At 43.9% G+C, this 27,540-nt stretch overlaps 5 protein-coding genes across 11 annotated transcripts; all 5 read left to right on the top strand.

The window, feature by feature from the left end:
- Window positions 1-710: 710 nt before the first annotated feature.
- Window positions 711-4,620, top strand: LOC110489040 (leucine-rich repeat neuronal protein 4). Its single transcript, XM_021561590.2, has 2 exons — window positions 711-897; window positions 1,514-4,620. Exon 2 carries the CDS (start codon window positions 1,516-1,518, stop codon window positions 2,317-2,319), a length of 804 nt encoding a protein of 267 aa, XP_021417265.1. The 5' UTR covers window positions 711-897; window positions 1,514-1,515; the 3' UTR covers window positions 2,320-4,620.
- Window positions 4,621-4,693: 73 nt separating this feature from the next.
- On the top strand, window positions 4,694-7,229 carry si:dkey-34l15.1 (thiosulfate:glutathione sulfurtransferase). Its single transcript, XM_021561591.2, has 4 exons — window positions 4,694-4,842; window positions 5,226-5,354; window positions 5,589-5,751; window positions 5,849-7,229. The coding sequence occupies exons 1-4, from the start codon at window positions 4,779-4,781 to the stop codon at window positions 5,898-5,900; spliced, it is 408 nt and encodes a 135-aa protein (XP_021417266.1). The 5' UTR covers window positions 4,694-4,778; the 3' UTR covers window positions 5,901-7,229.
- Window positions 7,230-12,120: 4,891 nt separating this feature from the next.
- zgc:195212 (DUF4554 domain-containing protein) lies at window positions 12,121-16,992 on the top strand. 5 transcript variants are annotated; one of them, XR_005035963.1, is made up of 13 exons: window positions 12,121-12,262; window positions 12,464-12,605; window positions 12,704-12,757; window positions 13,013-13,119; window positions 13,326-13,465; window positions 13,562-13,630; window positions 13,759-13,954; window positions 14,146-14,281; window positions 14,806-14,958; window positions 15,471-15,603; window positions 15,853-16,113; window positions 16,229-16,327; window positions 16,796-16,992. XR_005035963.1 is itself a non-coding variant. In XM_036943233.1 (13 exons), exons 1-13 carry the CDS (start codon window positions 12,242-12,244, stop codon window positions 16,850-16,852), a joined length of 1,407 nt encoding a protein of 468 aa, XP_036799128.1. In that variant the 5' UTR covers window positions 12,121-12,241; the 3' UTR covers window positions 16,853-16,992. The 5 variants fall into 5 exon arrangements, 3 of the variants coding, with proteins under 3 accessions (XP_036799128.1, XP_036799129.1, XP_036799127.1); XM_036943233.1 differs by having other exon boundaries at window positions 15,471-15,592; window positions 16,003-16,113; XR_005035964.1 differs by lacking the exon at window positions 16,229-16,327.
- A 77-nt stretch (window positions 16,993-17,069) lies between these two features.
- Window positions 17,070-23,018, top strand: pola2 (polymerase (DNA directed), alpha 2). 2 transcript variants are annotated; one of them, XM_021561593.2, is made up of 18 exons: window positions 17,070-17,202; window positions 17,433-17,554; window positions 17,674-17,798; window positions 17,881-17,972; window positions 18,128-18,185; window positions 18,349-18,458; window positions 19,603-19,802; window positions 19,994-20,082; window positions 20,192-20,407; window positions 20,566-20,629; window positions 20,792-20,916; window positions 21,029-21,067; window positions 21,185-21,258; window positions 21,396-21,504; window positions 21,655-21,761; window positions 21,890-21,946; window positions 22,314-22,440; window positions 22,581-23,018. In XM_021561593.2, the coding sequence occupies exons 2-18, from the start codon at window positions 17,473-17,475 to the stop codon at window positions 22,731-22,733; spliced, it is 1,827 nt and encodes a 608-aa protein (XP_021417268.2). In that variant the 5' UTR covers window positions 17,070-17,202; window positions 17,433-17,472; the 3' UTR covers window positions 22,734-23,018. The 2 variants fall into 2 exon arrangements, with proteins under 2 accessions (XP_021417268.2, XP_036799126.1); XM_036943231.1 differs by having other exon boundaries at window positions 17,138-17,554.
- A 120-nt stretch (window positions 23,019-23,138) lies between these two features.
- On the top strand, window positions 23,139-27,449 carry LOC110489046 (zinc finger protein ubi-d4). 2 transcript variants are annotated; one of them, XM_021561596.2, is made up of 10 exons: window positions 23,139-23,233; window positions 23,843-24,003; window positions 24,095-24,202; window positions 24,322-24,515; window positions 24,683-24,860; window positions 24,941-25,075; window positions 25,423-25,554; window positions 25,877-25,989; window positions 26,066-26,147; window positions 26,257-27,449. In XM_021561596.2, the coding sequence occupies exons 1-10, from the start codon at window positions 23,202-23,204 to the stop codon at window positions 26,343-26,345; spliced, it is 1,224 nt and encodes a 407-aa protein (XP_021417271.1). In that variant the 5' UTR covers window positions 23,139-23,201; the 3' UTR covers window positions 26,346-27,449. The 2 variants fall into 2 exon arrangements, with proteins under 2 accessions (XP_021417271.1, XP_036799125.1); XM_036943230.1 differs by lacking the exon at window positions 23,139-23,233 and adding an exon at window positions 23,523-23,542.
- Window positions 27,450-27,540: the final 91 nt, after the last annotated feature.

Below are 27,540 nucleotides of genomic sequence, written 5' to 3'. Positions count from 1 at the left end.
ACAAGACAAAGGGGAAGTATTGTGTTTTGGGGTGTAGGACAAGACAAAGGGGAAGTATTGTGTTTTGGCGTGTAGGACAAGACAAAGGGGAAGCTAGGTGATTCCTGCTCTGATTCTGGTTTCCTGTCTCGCTCTCTGTCTTTCTCAATCAGATGCTATTACTTCTATCATGTCCCAGCTTGTCCACCTTGCCAGCTCTCCTCCATATAAGGACTGGAGTCAAATCTCTGTCCTCCTCCTCCTCTCCTTCAGGTCCACAACAATGCACACCATGGGGATTGTGACAATAAACATGCATGCTCAAACATTCACTCCCTGTCTCTCTCTCACTCACGCACGCAAGCATTCACCCTCACACACGCTGACACACTCTCGTACACACCTGAATGTGAGTATGTGGGTCACATGCTTTAATATGATCTGATGCCAAACTCATGTTCTATTCACATACATTACACATAGAAATACATGGGCACTTTGTCATACAATGATGTCATGAACAGCCAACACACAATATGCCTACAAAAACACACACACTAACAAGCCCCTTCAAGCTTACCTACTGCTACTGAAGAGTAAATTGGTATGCAAGGAGTGACACAAACAAACAGTACACCCTCCCCCCTCCTGAAAGAGTTAAGGAGACCTAGAGAGAGAGAGCGAAAGAGAGAGAAAGAGAGAGAGAGAGAGAGAGAGAGAGAGAGAGAGAGAGAGAGAGAGAGAGAAAGGGGCACAGAGGGGAGAAAATTAGGGTGTGTTAAAAAGGAGGGGAAAGTTTGGTGAGAATAAAAGAAGACGCTGATGTGGAGAGAAAGAGAGCGAGAATGTGAGAGAAAAGCACAAAGAAGAGTGAAGAGCAGAAAGAGACATTCGATATCTTATTATTCTTCAATTCAGGTATAGTAAAAGATCACTACTGGCATTGGTTTGTTTTAGTTCTTTCAATTGGTTGCTATGGTGATACATTTGAGAGCATGACTGTTCTAATCTTTCTCACAACAATTGATTAACATAACAATTGATTAACATAGTCAACATCAACTCAGATAAAGCCATCCAACAACTTTAATCATTTAGATTGATGATGTGTTATTCTATGGATGAAAGTATGTGGGAAGCTAAAAGGAGGACTAGCATATGTTGAGTACAATTTGGGTTCCCACAGATTTTTCTGGCACCCTGCCAACTGAGAAGAAAGCACTAGCTGGTGGATACTTTTTTTTTACTCCTTGAGAATCAGCCTTATTAGTTTATCTCTCTGTGAACCGGTTGTCCTACAGTACATTATGTCTCTGTGAACCGGTTGTCCTACAGTACATTATCATTATCTCTCTGTGGACCGATTGTCCTACAGTACATTATCTCTCTGTGAACCAATTGTCCTACAGTAAATTATTGTTCTGTATCTTTCTGTCTGTTGTATCCTGTGTCTGCTCCTGTACGGGTTCACACGGTAATAATGTGGTAGTTAATTCCTACTTGTGGTTATAATCTTTCCATTTCTGTCCCACAGAGATGATGTCATTCTGCTGGAATTGGGCAGCTCTGCTCCTTCTACTAGTACTGACCCCTGACCTGCTTCCCACCCACCTCATCAACACCCGACCCCTCCTCACACACGCCATCCCCACCTCCCCGACTGTCACACACCCCAAGATCCAATATGTTACTGGTGTGGGCTTTGACTACGATGAAGATGACTACACTGAAGAGAACGCTTCCCATTCCCCTCCCAATTACAGCAAAACCTCATCAGCTTCTACTCTGATTCCGATGCAGCCCAAGCCCTGTGACTACCACCCCTGCCAGGACAACCAGATGCCCTGCTCCCAGCTCTCTGCCCAGACCGGGTGCCTCTGCCCTGGGCTAAGTGGGGTAGACGAGCCCCCTCACGCGCCACACCTCCAGAAGCTAGTGCCAGGCACTGATGGAGGGGCAGAGATACGGTGGTGCGCTCCAGCCTCTGTGGTATCTGGATACAGGGTCCTGATCGAAGATCGAAAGGGAGCGCCTCTCCAGTTCAGGGGTGATTCTCGGAGCGGGGTGCTGGGGGAACTAGAGGCAGGTGTCAAGGTGTGCGTGGAGGCAGTGAACATAGCGGGAACCAGCGCCCCCTCTGAGCTCTCCTGCCTGCGCTACGACCCCCCTGAGGCCACCAACCTGGCCCTAAGGGTGGGGGTCATCGGAGGGGGGCTGGGATTTCTCCTGCTCCTCTCCTTGGTCGCCCTGGTCCTCTGGAGGCGACAGACGTGTAAAACAGGGGAAAACTCTGCCGAGGGGCTGGGGAACCCCTCCTACAGCACGGAGGGAACGCTGTGATACAATTCTGTGTAGCAGAGAATGTAAGAGTAAAGTAACTGGGATGGGACAGAGACAAAATGGCTTCCCTCACCAGTGACTCACCAGCACAGTGCTCAGGTTGTTCAGAATCCTGCACTTAGGAATATGGAAATTAATAATAACTTTTGACTTTTGTGGACTAAATAACCCTAACAAAAGCTTAAGAAGCTTTGTGACTAAAGAGACTGCAGGTTGTTTGCTGGCAAATTAACTTGTGTACAGTGGTGATTTTAACATGTCAATCTTGGTGGGGCAAAAAAATGGGATGTGCATGCCAGCAAAGCCATTACACTACACAACAATAAACAATACATTAATTGCACTATAACGGTGACAAACGGTGCCCATAATCTGTTAGGGCCTACATAAAGCTGTCCCAACAGCAGTCCCAACGTCTCACCACTGCTACACCTGGCTATCAGCAGAGCCTTGTCTGGCAGTGAAACAGTTAATTCAGCCTCATTTACTGACTTTAAAAAAAACATAGCTGATATAGCTGACTTGCTTAAACAAATGCGGTTTCTAATGACAATTGAGATGTGCAAACTATGGCACAAGGGGATGACAAGAGGATAAGAGGCTATCCGTAATTTCGATTAAGACATTAATGAGCAAGCTAGGACGGACATAGTTAATATAACTCTTTGTTTAGCACTTTTGAAATGTACAGTTACAGAATTCAGAACATTGGCCATTCTTACAGTGTTCTCCCTGTACACCAAGTCAGAACCATAGGATAAATAAAGGGGGCATATAAGCAGACAGTGAAAGCTCTTACAATATTCAATGATTACATTTCTCTAAAATAGGTTATAGGCTACATGTGCATCACCAGAGCAGTAGGCGAAATTAAGAGGTGTAAATAGACCAAATTATTAGGATGAGGCACATGGGCTACTAACATCTTACTACACAACATACACTTAGTATTACTTTCTTAGCTACAGTATACATATCTCCTTGGCATATTACATAATTTATGCAGCAGCATACAATACATTTTTGTATGCTGTGCTCAACTGAACAGGAAGGTGGCGCGGCGGTCCTTCGTGGGCAAATTTGGCTATCAAAGTCTGGCATTCTCTGGATTTATGGTGCTTTCAAAACAACTGGGAACACTGAAAAAAATCATCATCACCATGAAAGATGACGGATTTACAATTCCGAGTTGGATGACCGTTCAAAATGTATTTTCCCAGTCAGAGCTTGTTTATTCCCGACTTCCCAGTTGTCTTGATTTTACTGAAGTCAAGTTTTCGCAGTTCCAAGTTAACAGACATTTTGAGCGCGGCACAAATTATTCTTCATTGACAGCATAGCCAATGTTGAATGTTTATCATTTTAAACTTGGAAAATAGCTCCTTAATCCCAGATTTCATTGACAGCATGGCCAATGTTGAATGTTTATCATTTTATCATAGCCACTACTGAATAGCAGGCTAGTGATTGCTTTGTAATGCTTGCAGTTAGCCACTATCACTGATTCCTTCCAAACCATTCATCGTTGAATTAGCGATTTCCAACTTGTTGTGTAATGTTTATGTCCAATGGCCAATGGCCGATGAGTAGATGATCAACTTGATTCATGATCATGACTGCTAGCTAAGATTTTGAAAGTATGATGTTGACATGATCAGTCCAATCAAAGCTACTGTACATATAACGTGATTTGACTTCATTTTAAGGGGATGACTTTGGCCAATGACTGTGGCCAATGACCTTGAGCCTTCATGGATGAGCACTTCTAATGTAGCTCTATAGCAGCACCCAAGGAGCTAGAATTTTCTGCTGGCTTGCCCCACCACCACAGAAAGCACTGAGCTAGGCTGAAACACCTGCATTTTGGAGCTGCCTTACTCAAGAAAAAAAAAAGACCATGTTTGCATGCAGGTTTATTAACTCAATCCTAGATCTTTTTTTTTTTACATTGTTTGCAGACTGATATGTGACACGTATTAATGAATTAAAATAACATGCAAAACAGGAAAGTCAATTTTCTTGCTAAAAATGTGGGGTTCAAAACAGGTGGAGCTCCTGCCCTGAATGACGGGTAGCCACTGCTTGTGTACCATTCGATCATGACAGGGAAGAGTTATGGCAGTCGGATTCATGTGTAGAATAAATAAAACTGACCTATGAATAGCAAAAGCAATTGTTTTTAGAATAAAAGTGTTTACATCATTTTGCCTGAGTTTGTGTGACTGATTGTTTTTAATGGAAGGAACATAATATGTTGATGAAACTCAATGAATATAATAAAGTGATGTCCCATAACAGTAATGCAACTTTTATTTTGAAACTTGAGTAAGATGAACCGTTGAAGATGAAGAATCGGTCTGATTGGCTATAGCTACAATTCTGTCATAAGTCCCTCCTTTTTAAGAATTTCGTCCAATGGTTACCGCTCAAAAAATCTTCTTGGAACGAAGAAGGATATAATGTGGTACATGACAATCAATATTCCATTCAAATACGCACCAGTAAACAAGATGGCAATCTCAGGTAAGTGTAAATGCCACGATTGTATTCTGCATTTACCTTCTTTGTGTAGTTCGCAGTGCTACTAGATCGTTACTGATCATCTGTCTTTGTGAGCCATAATACGACAATACATTGGATCAAATGTCAATCGTTGATTTTTGCCAGTGTAACGCCAGGTTGATTTGATAGGCTATGTGGGGTTTGAAAGTGGCTGGGCATGGTATCGTACCGGACAGTGACTCAGCACTTTTCTACTGTAATATTTTGGGGCAACTTCTGCATTCTCACTGTCTGACTCTGTAGTAGAATACATGTTATTTTCTTACAAGTTTGTTTCCTCAAAGAGAGGTTATGGTTAGTACCAGGAAGCAACATGAAGTTAGCTGTGAATCACCTCTCCACAGATAAGGATATCTCCTACTCTGACCTTAAGGCCCTCCTGACCAAGAGCAACAAGGGTCTTCTGGTGGTTGATGTAAGGACAAAAGAGGAGGTAGACAGAGGACACATTCCAGGATCAATCCATATTCCAGGTGAGCTTCAGTCGGAGTCCTGTAGTAAAATTACACTCTCCGGTTCAATTGGAATTTGCTGTCCAGAGTCCAAAACTTTGGAAGCATAATGAACCCCAATTTATATGGGTGTAATTCAGCCAAATATGAGCAAGAAAGGTTTGATTTACTGTTGTCATTGAGCTACTTATTTAGGTATATTTATTGCGTTCTAAATGGAGTCGTATTGCAAACTTCCTGTGTCTCCTCTCCCAGTTGATACAGTGGAGAGTGCCCTAGCGCTGGACCCTGCTGAGTTCCAGGCCAAATATGGGGTGCCCAAACCCCCCCTGGATACCCCTGAGCTGGTGTTTCACTGTCAGATGGGCCGGCGAGGAGGCGTGGCCACAGACAAGGCACGAGGCCTTGGATTCCAAAAGTATGAGTGTACATTTTGACAATACTGCTCTGTATACTGTGTTTGATGCCTTGGGATACTTTTGAAAAATGATGACATCTTCCTACTCTCGTTTCAGGGCCGTCAACTATGCCGGAGGATACCAGGAGTGGTCTGAGAAAGAGGGGTGATAAGTTGCACGATTAGCCTGCATTATGAAAGCAGAGCATAAAAACGCACAAATGATGCTCACATTCTGCTGAAACATGAAATTACTAGTGTATTTGTTATAACATTTTTCATCACTTGCCTTTTTGTAGCTTTTATTTGTTATTACAGATGTGCTCCATATGTTTTAAAATAAAGAATGTATTATTTTTAACCGTGTTTTCCCATAGAGCTCCACTTTTCCCATCTTCTACCACTACCATGGCTGTAGGCTTGCACTGCTTATTACCTTCAGTAAGAGTTTCTTCAAACCCGTACTGCTGAAGCTGCACTGTGGCACATAGAGCTTATCCAGGTGATGCACATCTACATCCCATAGACATAGAGGGGAAACCCCCGGGTTTGCCTGATGGTTGAAATGAGTCCGTTATCGTACATGTTGTGTACCGTAGACGGGTGTGTGCCTTTCCAAATCATGTTGTGTGTGTGTGTGTGCATGATGGTGAAATGCCTTTGTTATCAAATCCGAGTGGGTATTCTCCATTATTAACCTCTCCACTAATTTAGCGTAAAGGGGCACCGTAAAAGATCATCGTCTGAGACTGATTGGTTAACATAGTGGAATTTAGTGATCGTTGCATCTATTGGCTTGGCAATTGAAAAATATGAAATATCAGTATGATGTTGATTAACGTAGAGTAAATTTTGTAGGTAGAGGAATAGCCTCAGAAACACACAGCAAGTTCCTCATACTTGTCTTATATACAGTGATGGAGGTTTGGATTTGATTTGCACACAGACGCTAGCATATGTGCTCAAGACAGGAAGTCAAGTATATCCCAACATAAAAGCCTGCTATCTATTCTCACTAGGGGTTTTTTAATCAAAAAGCATTTTATATAATTGAAAGAATAGAGAAATTGAAAGAACACATTTTGATTTTACATTTGTATCTCCCAAGTTGTATACAGACTTCTGAACATAACTACTATGTCCCCAATGCTGACTGCTCTATTGGTAAATATACAACTTATCCAAAGTTAAAGTAATAATGCCTGTATAGTTAGTTGTGTTTGCATGTTGTATTTGAACATAATTTCAGTACGTTGAAACAGTAGTATGCTCTCTGAGGGACATATACTGCAGTCCTCTCTTTTACGGTACGGCAGACATACTAGAAGGCATGGAGGACCCAACATGACATCAAGCTGTAAATGAATACATATTTCTCCAGTTCAGTGTTGTCCTCTAACATTGTTATCACTCACAGGATGGATCAAATCTCTCTGTTTGACCTGACAAAAATGTATTCATCTTGTTAAAAATCATTAAAACTGGTTTCTTTAGTTGGATCAATGTGTATTATGTAAATATTTGCTTAAAAACCACAGTACTTCCTATTGTTCTCCCAGTTTATTTTGATTTTGTTGGAATCAAATACATCAAAAGCGAAAACACACATAGTACATGGATGTCTGAATATGAGGGATAAAATGCTTTAATAACAGTGCTTGTGGTAACAACTTTAAAGGCCCTTAACAAACAAACCAAGGCCTGTCGCTATGCAGCTTTGTTGTCGCTATGCAGTCGCTATGCAGCTATGCTGTTACTATGTAAGTGCCCTCTTCAGCCAAGAGGACTCAATTCCCTGAAGGTCCTCTATAGTCACCTGCACCACCTACACACGTAGGTCATGAAGAAGAGTGTTTAGACTCAGAAAACAATAGAGCACTTTTAGAAGCCAGAAGCAGAATTCTATAATGTATAATAACATTTAAATAGTAAAGGCAATCAATACTGATATAACCCATTATAAACTTTGTGTGAATATCAACCCAAGTCAAGAGCAGAACCCATAGCAAAGGTGTTTGCTTCAAATACATATTTGACCTTTAACCTCTGTGTCTGACCTGTGCGTGGCATGGGTCAGGGTAGTCACAGACGTCCTCTGGGAACACAGCGCGCATCAACTGCTTCAGCTCTGATGGGTAGACATAAGTGGGATGGCCACCGTCACCCTTCTGGCAGCCCACCCCATGGTGATACTGTACAGGTAAAGGGGAGATGTATGGGAGAGATACAATTGGTCTACAGTCAAGTGCAGTGCTCACTGGTCAAACATCCCTGATCTCAATGCATCATTCATTCACACTAACTCACACACACACATTTGTATTTTAGTCAGTTAGCAGACGCTCTTATCTAGAGTGACTTACAGTTAGTGCATTCATCTTAAGATAGCTTGGTTGCACAATCACATATCTCAGTCATAGTATGTACATTTTTCCTCAATAAAGTAGTTATCAGCAAAGTCAGTGATAGTGAGGGGAAAAAAGACAAGTGTTAGTTAATGTGGAGTTGGGGGAGGGGGGGCTGTGGGATGCTCTTTGAAGAGGAAAGGTTTCAGATGTTTTTGGAAGTTGGGCAGGGACTCTGCTGTCCTAGCTTCAGGGGAAAGCTGGTTCCACAATTGGGGTGCCAGGACAGAGAAGAGCTTTGACTGGGCTGAGCGGAAGCTTCCCTCCTGTAAGGGTGGGAGGGCCAAGAGACCAAAGATGGCAGAACAGAGTACTCAGGTTGGGGTGAAGGGTTTGAGCATAGCCTGAAGGTAGGGAGAGGCCATTCCTCTTGCTGCTCTGTAGGCAAGTACCATGGTTTTGTGGATGTGAGCTTCGACTGGAAGCCAGTGGAGTGTGCCGAGGAGCGGGTGACATGGGAGAGCTCGGTAAGGTTTAACACCAGGTGGGCTGCAAGATTGATGGCACAAGCGAGGAACCCAGTCAACAGCACGTCCAGACGGGAGATGACAAGTGCCTGGATTAGGACCTGTGCCGCTTCCTGTGTGAGGTAGGGTCGTACTCGCCACCTCTGGTCTCTACTGATATTGTGGAGCATGAACCTGCAGGAGCAATATTTGCAGAGAATAACAGGGTGTTGTCCAGGGTCATGCCAAGGTTCTTTGCACTCTGGGAGGGGGACACTGTGGATTTGTCAACCGTGATGGAGAGGTCTTGGAGCGGGCAGGCCTTCCCCAGGAGGAAGAGCAGTTCCATCTTGCCGAGGTTGAGCTTGAGGTGGTGTGACGATATACACGCTGAGATATCTGCCAGGCACGCAGAGATGCGTGTCGCCACACAGGTGTCAGAAGGGTAAAATGAGAAAAGTAGTTGAGTGTCATCCACATACAGTGCATTCGGAAAGTATTCAGACCCCTTGTCTTTTTCCACATTTTGTTACGTTACAGCCTTATACTGAAATTGATTAAATTAATTGTTTTCCTTATCAATCTACAAGTCTTCTTGGGTTTTAGAAAATTTTGCAAATGTATATATATATATATATATATATATATATATATATATATATATATATATATATATATATATATATATAAAAACTGAAATACCTTATTTACATAAGTATTCAGATTATTTTCTATGAGACCCATAATTGAGCTCAGGTGCAGCCTGTTTCCATTGATCATCCTTGAGATGTTTCTACAAGTTGATTGGAGTCCACCTGTGGTAAATTCAATTGATTGGACATGATTTGGAAAGGTACACACCTGTCTATATAAGGTCCCACAGTTGACAGAGCAAAAACCAAGCCATGAGGTCGAAGGAATTGTCCATAGAGCTCCGAGACAGGATTGTTTTGGGGCACAGATCTGGGGAAGGGTACCAAAACATTTCTGCAGCATTGAATGTCCCCAAGAACAGAGTAGCCTCCATCATTCTTAAATGTAAGAAGTTTGGCACCACCAAGACTTTTCCTAGAGCTATCCGCCCGGCCAAACTGAGCAATCGGGGGAGAAGGGCCTTGGTCAGGGGGATCACCAAGACCCTGATGGTCACTCTGACAGAGCTCCAGAGTTCCTCTGTGGAGATAGGAGAACATTCCAGGATAACAACCATCTCTGCAGCACTCCACCAATCAGGTCTTTATGGTAGAGTGGCCAGACCGGAGCCACTCCTCAATAAAAGGCACAAGACAGCCCGCTTGGAGTTTGCCAAAAGGACTCTCAGACCATGAGAAACAAGATTCTATGGTCTGATGAAACCAAGATGGAATTTTGGCCTGAAAGCCAAGTGTCACGTCTGGAGGAAACCTGGCACAATCCCTACGGTGAAGCATGGTGGTGGCAGCATCATGCTGTGGGGATGTTTTTCAGCAACAGGGACTGGAAGACTAGCCAGGGTTGAGGAAAATATCCTTGATGAAAACCTGCTCCAGAGCGCTTAGGACCTCAGAGTGGGGAGAAGGTTCACCTTCCAACAGGACAATGACCCTAAGCACACAGCCAATACAACGCAGGTGTGGCTTCTGTTTGAGTATCTGAATATCTTTGAGTGGCCTAGCCAGAGCCTGGACTTGAACCCGATCGAACATCTCCGGAGACCTGAAAATAGCAATGCAGAGAAAAAATTTGAGAAACTCCCCAAATACAGCTGTGCCAAGCTTGTAGCGTCATACCTAAGAAGACTTGAGCCTGTAATCGCTGCCAAAGGTGCTTCAACAAAATACTGAGTAAAGGGTCTGAATACTTATGTAAATGTAATTTCTATTTTTTATTATTATACATTTGCACAAATTTCTACCAATGTGTTTTGCTTTGTCGTTATGGGGTATTGTGTGTAGATTGATGAGGAAAAATAATTATTTAATAAATTTTAGAATAAGGCTGTAACTTAACAAAATGTGGAAAAAGTCAAGGGGTCTGAATACTTTCCAAATGCACTGTAGCAATGATAGGAGAGACCATTCAATGTATAATCAAGCCGAGTGACTTGGTGTATAGAGAGAAGAGGAGAGGGCCTAGAACCGAACCCTGGGGGACACCAATAGTGTGAGTACGTGGTGCAGACAGATCCTCTCCATGTCACCTAGTAGGAGCAGCCTGCCAGGTATGATGCTATCCAAGAGTGTGCAGTGCCTGAGACACCCAGTCCTGTAGAGCCTGACACCTCAATCACACCGACAGTGTCATTGCATTTTGGCACACCAGAAACACCTTCATTTTCAATGGAATGCTGCATTTGCCTTGCAGCATTGCGTTGCAGAGGCAGTTACAGTGTGTTATGTGTGGTCCATAGGTTTGATTAATCAAAGTATGCGTCAAACTATATGTGTAGACAGCTTGACAGAAATGGTAGCAGAAGGTGAATGTTGCACTTTTGTTGCACACATATCCAGATGAGGCTGCGTACCATTTTACACAATGACGCTGTAGGCATACAGCTATTGTATGCAGTAATCATGTGCCAGTGAACCCGAGTCATACTGTTAGCACTGAGGCGGTTTGCCCTAGTAGGAAGTCCACTGTGTGCAGCTCAACCTGTGCTATCAGCTCAAACATAAATATCACTGGCATGTCTACCTCTGATAAACTTCCAAGAAAAACAATCAAAACAATCAAAAATCCCAGAAAACCTTTTTAAAATATGCCCAGATTAACATTGTAGCCTAAGAAACAAGGTTCATGAAATCGGTAACTTGCTAGTAACAGATAACATCCATATACTGAAACTCACTTAGATAATACCAACAGGGGTAGCAGTTAGCCGTGCGTGGTCACACATGTACACACAGATTTTGGGTTATAGATGTGTGGTAGTAGAGTAGTGGCGTGAGGACATACTCCATCATAAATACAAATACACATAATTAATGCTGTGATACGATCAGCATCTCCCTCACCAGTTTCCGCTGAATACATTTGTAGGCCTTTTTTCGCCGTGCGTGGTCACTCCTAGGGCGCGAAGCAGCGCGGAGCAGTGGTGCCACCCACAGAGGTATTCTGCAGTGAGTAAAGGAGAGAAGCAGTTAAGGATGGAAATTATAGGAGTAATTAGACTACACAATACACATGGACAGACCAGAGATGCAAGACTTGGCCTATAATGAAAGCAATTCACCATTCGGTAGTATATCAAGTTTTACCCAAATGTCTGGCAGTGAGTCATGTAGGTGTCCATGGTTGTCACGGAGTAAACGTGCATTTTCATATACTAATTTAAAAGCATGTTATTGTCCCTTGACCCTTTGATGACCCACACAAATGATAGGGCTGATTAAAAAAATTGATGAAATCACCCCTGAACACAATGTGTGATATACTAAATTAAACTATTCTTGTTTTAAATAAACTCGGGATATGTCATTTGAAAATATTGCAGCACGAGATAACCGGATGCGGGACAGCAAGATGTGCCTCTCACGTGCCTCAAACCGAAGAGCATCAATTTGTGGCGCGAGATTTTAATCCGAAAGGATCAAAGGCGCCGTGCAAATGTTTTGAAGTCTGTCAAACCGCATTCACCCACACCTGTCTCATCTGTGCTAGGGACGGGAACTCTCGGTGAAGATGATGAAACATATACAACAGGTGCATTTTTTGAAATATACACCGAAATTGGCCGATTTCTCTTGTCTAGTTAGCTAACTAGCCACAGTTTTCACTTCCATGCTGCTAGCTAGCTAGCTAGCTACCGCCACACAACTAATCTCTAGTACGGGTTATTTTCTTCAGCTATCACAATGTGTCTTTGAGTTGACTTATCCCAAATAATAGTTTGTTTTGTGTTAGGTTTTACAATCACTGATGTTACTTGCCCGTTGGGGGAGAGAACGGCTAGAAAAGTCCTTAGTCGTAGATGGAGGGGGACTACTGGTCCTGTTGTGGGCCGCGCCGGGCCAGCCACCCAGCGGCCAGGTGGTCAACTGCACAGGTATGGACAGGTCTGAATTACCTAGAAGCTTTTATAAATCATAAAAAAAACATCAGGTTAGACTAGCCGTGGGTCTAGCTAATGTGTTATTTGTACAGTTGCAGTTGCAGGACCCTGGTGCTCAGGAGTCACAGTGGAAGAAGTCCAACAAGGTGGGTTCTGAACTAGGAAGGGTATGAATAATTTAGACACATGGTAGTACTTGTAGTACACAGAAGGTTAAGGTAAGTTGTTCCTGTTTTGGGTTGACTTAGGGACACACACACACAATCAACTCACAACTGCCCACAGCTTTGTGCATAGGCTCTTTAGGTATATGTGAGATATAGGTATAATGTGTCTTGGCTTTCTGTCTGTTTTCCAACTGAGTTCCTGTGTTTATCTTCCTCTCTAATGGATTGTGTTAGAGTTTTGGAGGAGACTGGGCCCCTCCCCCTGCCCTGCCCCTGACCCAGAGGAACTATGTGCCTTCACCGAAATCTATGGCCCTCTCCACTTCCTTCTGTCCTTTCAGGTGGGTGAACTACAGTACCCACCAGGCTTAGCCACACGTACACCTGTTAGTCAGCATGTCAGTTGACAATAGACAAGAGTATCTCCACAAAATAGTGTACTGCACAATTTTAATTTTAGCCACCACACAGAGCACAGTGGGCAAACTAAAGTAACTAAATGGAAAGGTGTGACACTTGAGTCGGGTATGTGTCCTTTATTCTCCAGATCAGTGAGGTGAAACTGGACAGGTGTAAGGTGTGGTCACACACAGAGGGCTTCTTGCACAAACTGAGCCTGACTAACGCAGGGGTGAAAATTCACCTCAAATTGAAATTGGAAGGAGAAACATACCAGAGAATTTTTAGGTATATTCTATTATTACTGCCACTGAATATATTTCATGTGTGTGTATTGTGGAATAAAATTATGTTATTCGTGTGTTTTACTCTGTTTTTTCTTAGTGGGAAGGCAGAGAGACTCACCCTGAAGGACCAGACTGTGATCATGGACGTTGCTTCTTCTATCACGCAGTCAGCATTACTCCCATGTCTCTTGTCATCGTATAGGTTGGAGAAACAGTTGACCTCTTTTATTCACAGTACATCATATTGTAATTATGTGCATGCGGTGTGTGTGTGTCTGTGTGTTGGTCCTGCAGGCCTCCCATGTTAGTTGGAGCAGGCCCGTGGTGCCAGCGAGTCCACCCTGTATTAGGAGGTGGGTTACCTCTACTTATCCCACCTGAGGCCATGGAGAGAGGCCTGTATGGGGAGCTGCACCTTCTACCAGTCACTGTTCTCACCCCATGTGTGTTGCAGTACCCCAACCTGGCAACCAGAGTCACACGCATACAGATATCCTTTATCTATCTATCACACACACACACACCTTCACTCTTATTCCTGTGTTATGTCCTGTGTGTTATGTATTCATATCCCCTTGCCTTTGGGGCTAGTTGTTTAGATAAGGCCATTTGAAAGATGTCTGAGTAGTGACAGTAGACCCTTATTCCTACTGAACCATCAGTCTTTAACCCCAGTGGTACGTGCTGCTGTACAGCCCCAGTAACCTTCCCCTGCTGGGGCCCTCAGCCTTCCTACAGCAGCTGCCTGCCTGTCTGGCCCTGGAGGGGCTGGGTCTCTCTGGGCTTACCTGTACCCCAACACACTCCACCACCTCAGGTACTGCGATAAGCAAAATATTAAATAATATATCACATTTGATTTGTTTATCTAGTAATGATAAAGTGTTTTATATATATATATATTTTTAAATCTAAGTATATTGTTATAACATAGAAACAATGTAAAACATGTCCTGATACACAGGTTAAATACCTACTCCTTGCAGTGTCAGATTTGGACAATTGTTTTGCAAATACTGTTCAGTATTTGCATTCACCAATGACTATATGGGGCATGAACTACATTTCCATAATTTAGCATTGAGTAGGCGTGACTATGCAAAGACGTGTTCAGTGCATGTTGCCTATTATTATCATCAGCATGACCTAAATATTTAGAAATGATGACATCCAGTCCACTGAACACAGCTTGTTATGTATGCAGTATTATGTTCCGACTAGGGCCTTGCTGACAAACTCATTTACTGTGTGATGACGCTAACAATCCATCTGCTAATTTCAAACAGCCATTCTTTCAACACTGTCTTACATTAACATTACTTTGCTACCACCTCTCAACAGATCCACTCTGCAGTGACACTGTGTACAGTATAGACAGAGCACAGTGTCAGGAAACTGAGCCAGAATGGATCCCCGCTGTGGATCAGAACCTCTCTCTGTTCCTGTTCCTCCAGCACAGTGACCCCTTCCACTCCCAGCTCTCTGACTTCATGGGTGAGGAAATAAACTCAACAAACAAAAGCTCTGATTTAAGTACCCTGACTGATGAAGCTGTGGTTCACTCAAGGAGAAAATGAGTCTATGTCTGACCACAGGCTTGTTTCACTCAGTGTCAACACAATATGATTTAACAGACAGTTACAGCTCACTGTGCTCAGGAGGTAGGAAGCAGACCACAGTCAAACTCCTTTTTGTCTCTTAGTTTAAATGATTGGAGTGGAGTTTACATTTAAAACCCAATGTTGCATTATAGTGTTCTGATGTTATAAGTAGTCAAAAGAACAACACCGTTGGAGTGGCATATTTGTGATTACCCATAAACCACATGCATGACCTGTCAGCACCCTTTCTTTAGAAGACCAATTCAGTGACCTCATTGTTATTTTAATCGTGCATTCTGACATTCGAAGCAATTGTGGTTCTCTCCAGGGTGACATTGAAATATCAATTTACAGTGTCTCATCTCATCACAGTGGTTTGGCTGAAAGTTTCATGTCTTCCTGTAGCCAGTGAGGAGCTGTTAGAGCTCCACCTGGAGGATGTGTTGAGGTACAACAGGGAGGCGGTGACAGCAGCCCTGAACACACTGCTGCAGAGCACGCTGAAAGACCAGCAGCTGAGAGACAAGGCAAGTGCTCGGTACTTGGAGTTTATACACACTCACTCACTTACCTACGCAGGCACGCACACACACACACACACGCACACACACACATACACAAAGTAAAACACTATGTACTCTGACTATGCACATTGCACAAAATTCACTATCAGAGATTCTCTTCTAATCATTATGTGTATGGCATTTCCCAAACACGACTTTCTGTCTCTCTGCATGTCTCTCTGTCTGTCTGTCTCTGTCTGGTTTTCTCTCTGTGTGTCTGTCAGTCTCTCTGCCTGTCTGTCTGTCTGTCTCTCTGTCAATATGTCTGTCTCTGTGTGTCGGTCTGCCCGCCCGCCTACCTGTTGGTCTGCCTGTCTCTCGGTCGGTCTTCCTGTCTGTCGATCTGCCTGCCTGTCTGTCTGTCGGTCTGCCAGGCTCAGGAGAAGATGTACTCTGCCCTGGGGGTGATGCTGAGATCTATAGGCTGTGTGGTGAGCAGCAGCACCAACATGGAGTTCAGAGCAGCCTGTCTGGACCGCATGATGGTAGCTACATAACTACTGCAATAACTGTACTGTGAAAGAGCCTAAACAATACATTTTGATCGATTTCACAGTGTGTGTGTGTGTGTGTGTGTGTGTGTGTGTGTGTGTGTGTTAGGTGCAGGACACCTATGAGCTGTCAGCCTCTCTCCATGAGTCTCTACAGAGAGTCACAGCTGGCCGTGTAGTGCCTAGTGGCAGGTGTTACTGGGGACAGGTCAGTGGGATGTGAATCCAGGGTGTTGAGTTGAGTCCAGTGTATTATACTAGGGCCCTGTGTTTTGCACAATCATGTGACATAGCGAGATTTTATCCTGTATTTTAAGCCTTATCCAGAAATTTGAATTACACCAAAAAATAAAGCAATTGTCTGAGGATGGTGCTGGACCATCTGACACACAAAGAAAAGGGGACAGTGATGAACAAGCTTTAAATAAAGGTTAAAATCCAGGCATGCCACTTATGATACAGTATTTGTGGAAGTTCACTAATAAATTATGCCATGTAAACATTTTATAATATGATATGTTGTGTTATGATAAGTGGCCAAGTCTAACACTATGGCTGTGTTACTGCTTTGAAATGTGCTGGACTTGAGTTCAGTATTATAAATACCCTTGTAGCCGTGGCTAGGGTATGTGAGCATATGATTTACTAGTCCTGTGTTTACCACTGTGTTTCTTAGGCGGACACGCTCACCTGCAGCAGACCTAAGAACTTTGCAAGTGGGAAGGAAATCTGAACATGCTGACGTTTCGTTCTCTTGTACTATAACAGTCAATTCATTGTATTTGTTTTGTATTATATATTGTGAAATTTATTAAGTGCGATATAAATATGTATGTTTCTATGAATGTAAATTAAAACTGGAAGACACAGCGAGACAATTTTTTCTATTTCTGTTTTCCTCTGTATTCATGTATTTAAACATTAAGCGTCACTATCAAAATAAACAGTAGATGGCAGTGCAGCTTGGCAAATACAGCGAGCTCCTCGTTTTGTAGCTCTAGGGTTTGATCTGTGACGTCTAATCCGGTCGCCAACATCTGCGACGAAATTTCGCGGCAAAATCGATGAGAAGTGTACGGAAAGGTAATGGTAGTTTCCCAACTGCTATTATTAATCAAGTTATTGTTGGTTGTCGTATAACTTAGCTAGTCAACTTTTAGTTGGTTGTTCGAGTATTTGGGAATCATAATGATGTCGGAAGTGGTAGCAAGGCTGTGAAAATAGCTAGCAGGCTTATTAACTATCAACATTGCTCTTGGCAGCAGTTGGCTGGTTTATCTTGTTTTATTTGTAGTTTTTTTTCCCCCTATCAGATATTCCACACGTTGATTGGCTCAGTTAATTTGTAAAACAATGGCATTAGTAAATGCAGATAGAATCAAATCGGAGCTGAACACGTTCGACATTGTTTGTGGAGACGACATATTGGACAAGAGTAAGTGCAATTTTCTTCCCTCGGTCTTATCCCATTAAGCTAACAAACGAACTTGCTTTGCTAATGTTTTGTTAGCCAAATGACCAGTGATCTTGGCATACTTACTACTTATTTTCCAGTGTTGGAGCAGTGTCTGTGCAACAGGTTGCAGGGGGATGAGATAGTCCTGGAGTGGGTGGCTTTCAGCACCACCAAGGGTGGCTTGAAACTCAGTTTGAACACACTGGAGCAGTTTGAGCATGAGGTGGGAGAAAGACACATGACCCCTTTCTCACTCTCACACACTCGCTTGGTGTTCATTGTTGAATGATCTTGCGCTGCTGCAGGTTCTAAACAAGAAATACAAGGCCAAGCCGGCCATCGCAAAGCGAGAGGAATCACACAACAGAACCAGGGATATCAACTCGCTGCATGACCTGTATCCTCTACAGTTTATACACACACAATCTCTATCTTAGTGTTAAATGTTTCGCTTAGGATTGCTTAAGAAATATTTTTGTGTGTTTTATATGTTTGACAGTTTGAACAATACAGGACTCTATCTGGTGCTGTCCCTTAACTTTGCCTTTCCAGAATCAAAGCAGAAGAAGAAGAGGAGAGTCTTCTGGACTCCTATTCCACCCCAGCTAAGGTATTTTACACACACTCACTGGACAGTTTATTAAGTACACCCATCTAGTAACTGGTTGGACATCCCCTTCACCGCCAGTGGTGTGCCTAATAAACTGTCTGTTGAGTGTATGTCTCTGTTGATATGTGTTGTACAAAGCATTATCTCTGCTCTGTGTTTTTAGGGTTCTCAGAAGCGTGCCCTGACCACCCCAGAACACCCCCAGTCTAAGAGGAGTGCAGCTCTTATAGCCAGCCCTGGCCTGCTGCTGTGCTCAGCCAGCTTCTCCCCCAGGTACACCACACACAACTACATACACTATATATACAAAACTATGTTGACATCTCTTCAAATTAGTGAATTCTGCTATTTCAGCCACACCTGTTGCTGACAGGTGTAAAACAATCGAGCACACAGCCATGCAATCTCCATAGACAAACGTTGGCAGTAGAATGCCCCCACTGAAGCTCTTACTTTCAAAGTGGCACTGTCATAGGATGCCACCTTTCCAACAAGTCAGTTCGTACAAATGTTGCCCTGCTAGGGTTGCCCCATTCAACTGTAAGTGCTGTTATTGTGAAGTGGAAATGTCTAGGAGCAGCAACGGCTCAGCTGTGAAGTGGTAGGCACACAAGCTCACAGAACAGGACCTCTGAGTGCTGAAGCGTGTGGCTCGAAAAAATTGTCTGTCCTCGGTTGCAACACTCACTACTGAGTTCCAAACTGCCTCTGGAAGCAACTTCAGCACATTAACTGTTAGTCTCGATATTCATAATTCAAAAGGCACTTCCACATCTGAGCTGTCTTTTTTGCAGGTGCATTGTAACAGATGAATAAAATGAGAAAAAATAAGAAACGGTGCACACGGCTCTTGATAGTATCACTGCTCTTTAATAAGCTTTTTTTAAGCTGATACGTAAAGCTTATTAAAGAGCAGTGATACTATCAAGAGCAGTGTGCACCGTTTCTTATTTCTTCTCATCTGGAAATTCCTGAAATGGGTTTCCATGGCTGAGCAGCTGCGCACAAGCCTAAGATCACTATGCGCAATGCCAAGCTTCAGCTGGAGTGGTGTAAACCCCATCAAACACCTTTGGGATGAATTGGAACGCTGACTGCAAGCCCGGCCTAATTGCCCAACATCAGTGCCCGACCTCACTAATGCTCTTGTGGCTGAATGGAAGCAAGCCCGCGCAGCAATGTTACAACATCTAGTGGAAAGCCTTCACAGAAGAGTGGAGGCTGTTATTGCAGCAAAGGGGGGGACAAACTCCATATTGTTGCCCGTGACTTTGGAATGAGATGTTTGATTAGCAGGTGTCCACATACTTTTGGTCATGTAGTGTACATGGATATACTGCTACAATCATCTGTGAATACACACACACACACACTCACCCTTGCCTTATCCCCAAATGTGTCCTCCTCCTCTCTGCAGTGTGACCCCTTCTCAGAAGTACAGTCAGCGTGGAGGTCGGGGGGAGGTGGTGTCTACATTTGGGGCCGTCCAGGGCACACGTTGGGCAGGGAGGAAAGGGCAGACGAACAGGGTTCAGCTGGAGCTCCTAGAGGGATCAGAGGACTCTTTGATTAACAACTACAAGTACATGTTCCAAAGGCTGAGGGACGTCCGCAACGGTAGGCAACAAAACTGCGATAGTTATTTTTAACATCCTACTATTGGATTATAGTAGGATTGTGATGACACAGCTACTTCCTTATTCCTCTTCTTTCATTCATCTTGACTGTTAGATCACTAGTGTTGTTTTTGGACTTTCTATTTCATTTTTTTATGTGCCGACGTGAATGTTGTCTTTTGTCTTTGCCAGTGTTGACCGAGAAGATTGAGGAGCTGGGAGAGGAACTGAGGACAAACTTCAACATAGAAGAGTTCTCACCTGTGTCTCTTCCTGCTCAGGTACTTACAGGCAGCTCACTGCCTACCAGTCACTCTCACACAGTATGTCCCCCCTGTTACTGCTGTGTGGGGATGTGTGTTCATTTCTCTTCTCTCTTTCTGTCTGTAGGACAGTGTGACTGTCCTGGGACAGGTGTGCTGTGACAGTAATGGGAAGCTTAACTCTCAATCAGTGCTGTTGGAGGCAGGGCCTGATCAGGGTGGGCGGCAGGTGCCAGTAGACCTGTCTGAACTCCGAGACTACTCACTCTTCCCTGGACAGGTGGTCGTCATGGAGGGGATGAATACTTCAGGGAGGAAGTTTGTGGCATCTAAACTCTTTGAGGTCAGTGGGATTCTTCTAAAACACCTTTGTTTGATTTCCTGGTTCCTGATCAAGCCCATTCCAGGACTAAAAGCTCTGTTGGAGATTCTCAAGCTGACCAGTATGACTTTTAAGTTCTTGTTTCTTTGTTTAATTGTTTGATATTTTCAATATCTTAGGGTGTCCCTCTCCCATTCTACTCTACTCCCATCAAACAGGAAATGGACATGGACATTCCTGATGGTAAGGAAGGGAACTGAGTATGCACCACATACACTTACACACCCTAACGTCCCTGCTCTAACACTGTACCAGAGCAGCTGATGGTAGTGGTGGCCTGTGGCCCCTACACCCCCTCTGACAGCTCTCTTAGACCCCCTCCCTAACGTCCCTGCTGTCGCGCAGTTCCAGAGCAGCTTTTGGTGATGGTGGCCTGTGGTCCCTACACCCCCTCTGACGGCCTGACCTTTGACCCCCTGGTGGACCTCATCAACGTCATCGCCAGGGACCGCCCTGACGTTTGCATACTGGTCAGTAGAATTTACATATTTTCACGAGGTCACACTCACTCACTGACACACTTTTTTGCTCTTTGGCTGAAGTTTGTATGTTTGTCCCTCACATCTCCTCTCTAACCCACAGCTGGGACCCTTTGTGGACTCCAAACATGAGCAGATAGAGGTACCTTTTCATTCTCTTTGTCTTGGCTACTGACTCAAGTTATTTTTCAATATCTAGTATGTTGACTTGCATTTTCTATCAGAAGTTGATTGTTTTTTCTTTCTTTGTGTGTGGCAGAAATCTCTGGTGACGGAAACGTTTGATGCCATCTTCTCCAGATGTGTGGGAAGCATTGTGGAAGGCACCAAAGGGTAAATATGACTTTATATTTACCTATTTACCACACTGTTACTACACCCACACTGCTTCATTTGACCCCCTACATACCAACCGCATTAGCTCAAACTCTTCCCTTGCTGTTGTAAACACAGTTCTGCTTCCTCCTCAGAGTTGGATGTCGGTTGGTATTTGTTCCCTCCCAGAGAGATGTCCACCATCACTTCATTTACCCACAACCCCCTTTCATCCTGCCGGACCTCAGCAAGGATGACGCAAAGGTGAAAGGGCCTGCATGATGTCATTCAGAACTGAGACACCTGCTGTCACTCAGAATCTAGAATGTTTTATCATACAAAAAGTATTCGGTCATAGAAAAACAGCATGCCTTACTTCTATGTTACATTTGTTTCTTTTCATTGGCTCTTCAGCGTATGACCCTGGTGCCTGACCCCTGCACCCTGCTCATCGATGGCGTGACCTTTGGCCTGACCTCTACAGACATCCTTTTCCACATGGGAGCAGAGGAGATCAGCTGGTGAGTGCATGTGTGTTCGGTTCCAAACCTCTACATTGTATCTCGTTGGTGTTCACAGATGTATGTTGCTTAACATGACTGTTCCTTCGATCAAAGTGTTTATGAGGTCCTACTGTTCTTTGTTTCAGTGCCTCTGGCTCGGACAGATTCTCACGCATCTTGAAGCATATGTTGACCCAGAGAAAGTGAGTGAGCGCAGGGACAGAGGGGTCTAAAGGATTGATTTATTTTATTTTTTACAATTTAAAAACACAATACAACCACAAATGTGGACACAATGCATAACATGTTTTGTCTAGGATAACACAAATAACTTATTTCCATTGTGTTCAAAAATATCAAACATGTTACACATTAGGAGATAAAAGCTGAATTGTATGTGACATCACATGGCCAAAATAATGGGGGGAGTGTTTAGCTTAAAGGGCATAGATTCCACACTCTACTATCCTGTGTCCACACAGTAATTATGTCACTTTCTGGCTATTGTTCTTGAACTCGTTTGAGGGCAAGAATAATTAATTTCTTCCCTGTTCTGTGTTCAATATATAGCTACTACCCCTTGTACCCGCCTGTGGAGGAGGTGAACATGGACTATGAGAAGTTCCAGGGTTACGGCCAGATGCCCCTCAGTCCCGATGTGCTCATCGTCCCCTCCGAGCTACGCTTCTTCATCAAGGTGAACAACATAGCTGGTTCACACAGTGGAAACACTCTCTCTTTGCATCTTTCTCTCTCTCTCTCTCTCTCTCTCACACACACACTCACACACACACAAATATTTACAATGAAGCTAAAAAATATATATATTTTTCACAGGATGTGATTGGCTGCGTGTGTGTCAATCCTGGACGCCTGACCAAGGGCCAGGTGGGAGGGACTTATGGCAGGCTGCTCATCCAGAGGAGCGCCCCATCAATAGATGGGAAGAGAGTCAGTCCCTGTGTGGCCGGCCAAGTGGTCAAGATCTAATCTGATTGAAGACTGACTGAAGATTGATTTCTCTCCCTATCTCTCTCATCATCTTCATATTACAAAATGATCTATTCTACAATGACTATTAATGTAGCTAGCTGCTTACTGTAATTTAATTTGATAATTTGCTCAGTCCTGTATGTGTTTGGTATTCTACTGAATCACTCCTTATTTTACAGTGGAGTTTTCCAAAGACATGATGATATTGGGCACTTCAATGATTATCAGTCATCATTCTGATTCTCACACTATTCTTGTCAATAAATAATTATTTCTCAATCTGCTTATTGTTGTATTTATTTTCAGTTGCCAATGTTCAAACAATGATTTTTCCACTGCAATGTGTTAAAGTTTACATGAGAATGCTCAAAAGGGGACCTTCTATTTTGATAAGGTGTAAACGTATCTTGAACCCAGCTACACGCGCTTGCGCAGTGGATATTTTGACAACTGCACTGAGCAAACATGGCGGCGGCCGTAGATAGTGTTGTGAAAGTGTAAGTTGTACTTTATTTTTTAAACGAGTAGGTGCATTTTACACTTTAAGAGATGTATGTCCCGACGTAGGAGTTTACAATGTATTGGAAACTATGTAGAACATGACTTTCCCCAATCTTTACAGCAAAGCGTTGGCTACACGTAGCTAGCCAACTAGCTATAGCTATTGTTTCTCTTGCTAACCAGCTAGCAAGTTTAGCTAGCTTATGTTAGACAGCGTTTCAATTGAACACGATTGTCATTTTAAATTCGTGTAATCTGTTTGATTACAAGACGGAAGTTCATAAACGGTCTACGAAGATTATGGTGTAAATATAAATTGCACCTAACGTTAACTAATAGCTACGTAGCTGGCTTTATAGATAGGCCCATCTTTCACTGAGACCAGCGTAGCTAGCTTATCAACCATTGAAGCGCAGCCTGTCTGCGGTTCTTCATTGTCTACCTGCCGTCTCTGTATTGTTCGCTATAGTAGCCAAGTGTTATCCTGTAATATTACAGTGAACGGGTGGGTCCTGTACAACTATACAGGATTATTCGTTTTGAAATGGTTAGAATAACGACTATGATCATTTCTAGTCTAGCATGAGTGTGTTTTCTTGTTTCAGGCTCGGGGAGCAGTACTACAAGGATGCTATGGAACAGTGCCACAGCTACAATGCTCGTCTGTGTGCGGAAAGGAGCATCCTTATGCCTTTCATCGACTCTCAGACGGGTGTTGCTCAAAGCAACTGCTACATCTGGATGGAGAAGAGACACCGGAGTGCAGGTCTGTAGCAAAGACGTGTGCACACACATTCACTCCCTCAAAAGCACACTTTAATGATAAACATTTATTCATCTATATATGTTTTGTTCAGGCATGGCTCCTGGGCAGCTGTATAGCTATCCGTCTCGACGCTGGAGGAAGAGACGGCGGTCCCACCCTCCTGAGGACCCCCGTTTGGCCTTCCCACCTATCAAATCAGGTACATTTCCTCATCCTATGGGTTTTTATCTGTTCTTTATATGTCAGATGGCGTAGTCCTGCTTGTTAGTCTTCTGCCTCCTCAGTTTTGAATAAGCCTCTCGGTCTCTCTCTGTGTAGCGGAGCTGGAGCTAGGTCTGAAACGGGATGTTGTGGGAACGGTGGACGGCAGCAGCCTGGAGGCCCTGCTGAAGGGGGAGCCCCTGGAGAGGAGGGGCCCGCCAGACCCCCGTGCCCCGGAGGACAACCCAGCCACACCTGAACCCGTGGCCGCCACAGTCTCCAGCCACACCTCCTCTGGACGCATCCGTAAGGTTAGATGGGACCTCTGACCTCCCTAAATCAATGAACCAAAGTTTTTTTTTTTTTTAAGTACATTTTACAAACGAGTCTCCAGATTCCTAATACCCTTTACAAAAAGGTTTGCGTTGCTCCCAATGCTCTGTCAGTGCACCTGTCTTATCTTGAACTCTGCTTTCAGAGGGTGCTGGACCACGATGACTACCTGGATGATCTGGATGATGAGGACTTTGAGGATGAGACCCCCAAGAGACGAGGGAAGGGCAAGTCCAAGGGTCGTGGAGTGGGAAATGGAAAGAAGAAACTGGAGGCAGCTGCTGCAGCCTTGGAGGAGCAGGACAAACCATACGCCTGTGACAGTGAGTATACGTTTATTTGATGTAAATTCCGTTGTGTGTGTGTGTGATGACTTACTCCATAATGCTGTGTGTGTTTGCAGTCTGTGGGAAGCGCTATAAGAACCGTCCGGGCCTGAGCTACCACTACACACACTCCCATTTGGCGGAGGAAGAGGGGGAGGACAGAGAGGAGATAGAGTCCCCTCCCCCGCGGCGCCAGCCTGAGGAGCACAAGAGTGAGTCATTGTCTGGAATGATAGCAGCTAGAATCATGAGTCACAGTCTACTATAGAGCTGGTCACATTTCTATTGTAGATCTAGAATCACTCCTGCTTATCTCATGATACCAGACCTGAGTCAAATGCATGTCTTAACAGTTTACTACTTCATTTACAGCAATGGAATCAATAGAATAGTCCCAAAAGTGCATACCCAAAGCTAAATGAAGCACACCTCAAGAGCGAGTCAAACTATTACAAAGTTACTCTCACTACTGTAGTTTCAGTGGGATGTTGGTCTTGTAGGGCAGGTTGAGAGTATTGTCTTTCATTCTCAATGTTCTCCGTTTCCTCTCTTATCCCAGCTCCTAAGAAAGGCCCTAACGGTCTGGCCCTGCCCAACGACTACTGCGACTTCTGTCTGGGAGACTCCGCCCACAACCAGAAGACCGGCCAGTCAGAGGAGCTGGTGTCCTGCTCAGACTGCGGACGCTCGGGTAGGAACCTCCCACCAATGTCCCACATTTCCATTAAAGGGATAGTTCAGGCAAAATCTATATTTGGGTGGAATTACCCTTACCTTAAGTTGTCTGAAGGCCCATGGTGACAGAATCAACAATAATGCATGATTTATTTCTGCCACAGCCAGGAGTTAGCATCGTCAAAATTCATGAATGTTAACAACCGAGCTGATGTTAGCAGTGCTGCACTGTAACTCCTTAGTCTGGCTCTGTTTCAGTGTTCTGTGGATGTATTTCAACCTTTATTTACCCAGGTTGGTAAGTAATTGATAACAGACCTGTGACTGTCACCCTTCAGGTCACCCATCCTGCCTGCAGTTTACAGATGTGATGATGGCAGCTGTGAAGACGTACCGCTGGCAGTGTATCGAGTGCAAGTGCTGCAACGTCTGTGGTACCTCAGAGAACGACGTGAGTGCTGCTCCACCTCTGCCTTTTCATACTTCTCCTTTTCGTTGTCTCCTCACACTCTGTTTCTGTCTGTCAGGACCAGCTGCTGTTCTGTGATGACTGTGATCGAGGATACCACATGTACTGCCTCAAGCCTCCTATGACTGAGCCCCCAGAAGGTATGACAGTTTAACCACAACTCCTCTTTGACTTCAATGAAGCCCACATTTACTATGATGACGTTGTACTTGTGAGTTTACCTGCATTAATCGCTCTCTCTGTTTCCAGGGAGTTGGAGTTGTCACCTTTGCCTGGCGCTGCTGAAGGACAAGGCATCCATATACAAGCAGCAGAGCCCCACCACAGAGGATGAATAGCGGTTAGTTATCAGTGTCTTTGGGGCCACCCCAGAGTAACCCACCCTGCCCTCAGCCAGGGGACCCCACCTTATCACCTCATTCAACGACCGTAGCCCTCACCCTGGTCCACACCCCCCCAATGACCAGGAGGTAGGGTCTGGAGAGGAGGGAGTCCACTCACGACCACCACCCTGTTGGCAAGCCCCTTGCTGTCTTTCCTTCTATCACGGCTGTAAACTCACCTGGACTGTTACACACTCTGCAGAGACCACCGTAACCCTGGTAACCACTCTACAGAGTTCACATTAGAAAAAAAGGATTCTCACGCTAACTATTCCCCAGCTCAACTTCCCCCTTCTCCTTTATATGGTGTGGACTGCGAAGACGGGCAGTGTGCTTAATTTGTTGCCAAATTATCTATTTTTACTTAAGTGTATGGATTTAAGGATTTCAAAATATGATCACATTGAGGGATATTAATAGTGGACTTTTGTAGTAAAGTTTTGTCTGTGTACTTCTTTTGGATGTTTTAACATTTATCTCAAAGGTTCTGCAACGACAAAACATTTTAAGGAACCTCTGGTGCCAAGGTCCATATGATGTCCCAAATGACACCCTATCCGCTTTACTGTGCACTTCCTTTGACCAGGGTCCAATAGGGGGCCTTTTGGGAGGTAACCATAGTCATTCTATCGTGACTGAATCACATCTTACTGCCGGGTCTGATTTTCAACCTAACATTATTCAACATTTGTCAGCTATCATCTTTATGGTTTATGTAGCTGTTCATATCTGTGCCACAATGAGCGAGGCACATTGCATGCAGACTTGCACCTGTACTTGAGTACGACTGCACACACTCACACAATTCTTTACTTTTTTTTTTTTTACACTTGATATTCCATGGGGCAGGGGATTTTTTTTCTAGTTGAATTTTGTAAAGTACCGGTATATATTACTCAATTCCAGTACTGTATGACTTTTTCTATTTGTTTTTAGTGACATTGATTTATTCTTTTGTGATGTTCTCCATAGTGTTTTATGGTAAATAATGTATTTTTTATTTACTTTTTTTGTATTGAAACTGCTTTTGCCCTATTAAAATGTCCATGTATCCGCTAAGTGTCTTAGGGAACATTCCCAAGCTTCTGTTCATACTTCAGCAATAGGTACCTCCATAACTTACAAGAAACTCAGGGAGGGCTACATTTAA

This window comes from Oncorhynchus mykiss, chromosome 14 (genome assembly GCF_013265735.2).
Source record: "Oncorhynchus mykiss isolate Arlee chromosome 14, USDA_OmykA_1.1, whole genome shotgun sequence".
Taxonomy (NCBI): domain Eukaryota; kingdom Metazoa; phylum Chordata; class Actinopteri; order Salmoniformes; family Salmonidae; genus Oncorhynchus; species Oncorhynchus mykiss.
This window is presented reverse-complemented; position numbering and strand designations above follow the sequence as displayed.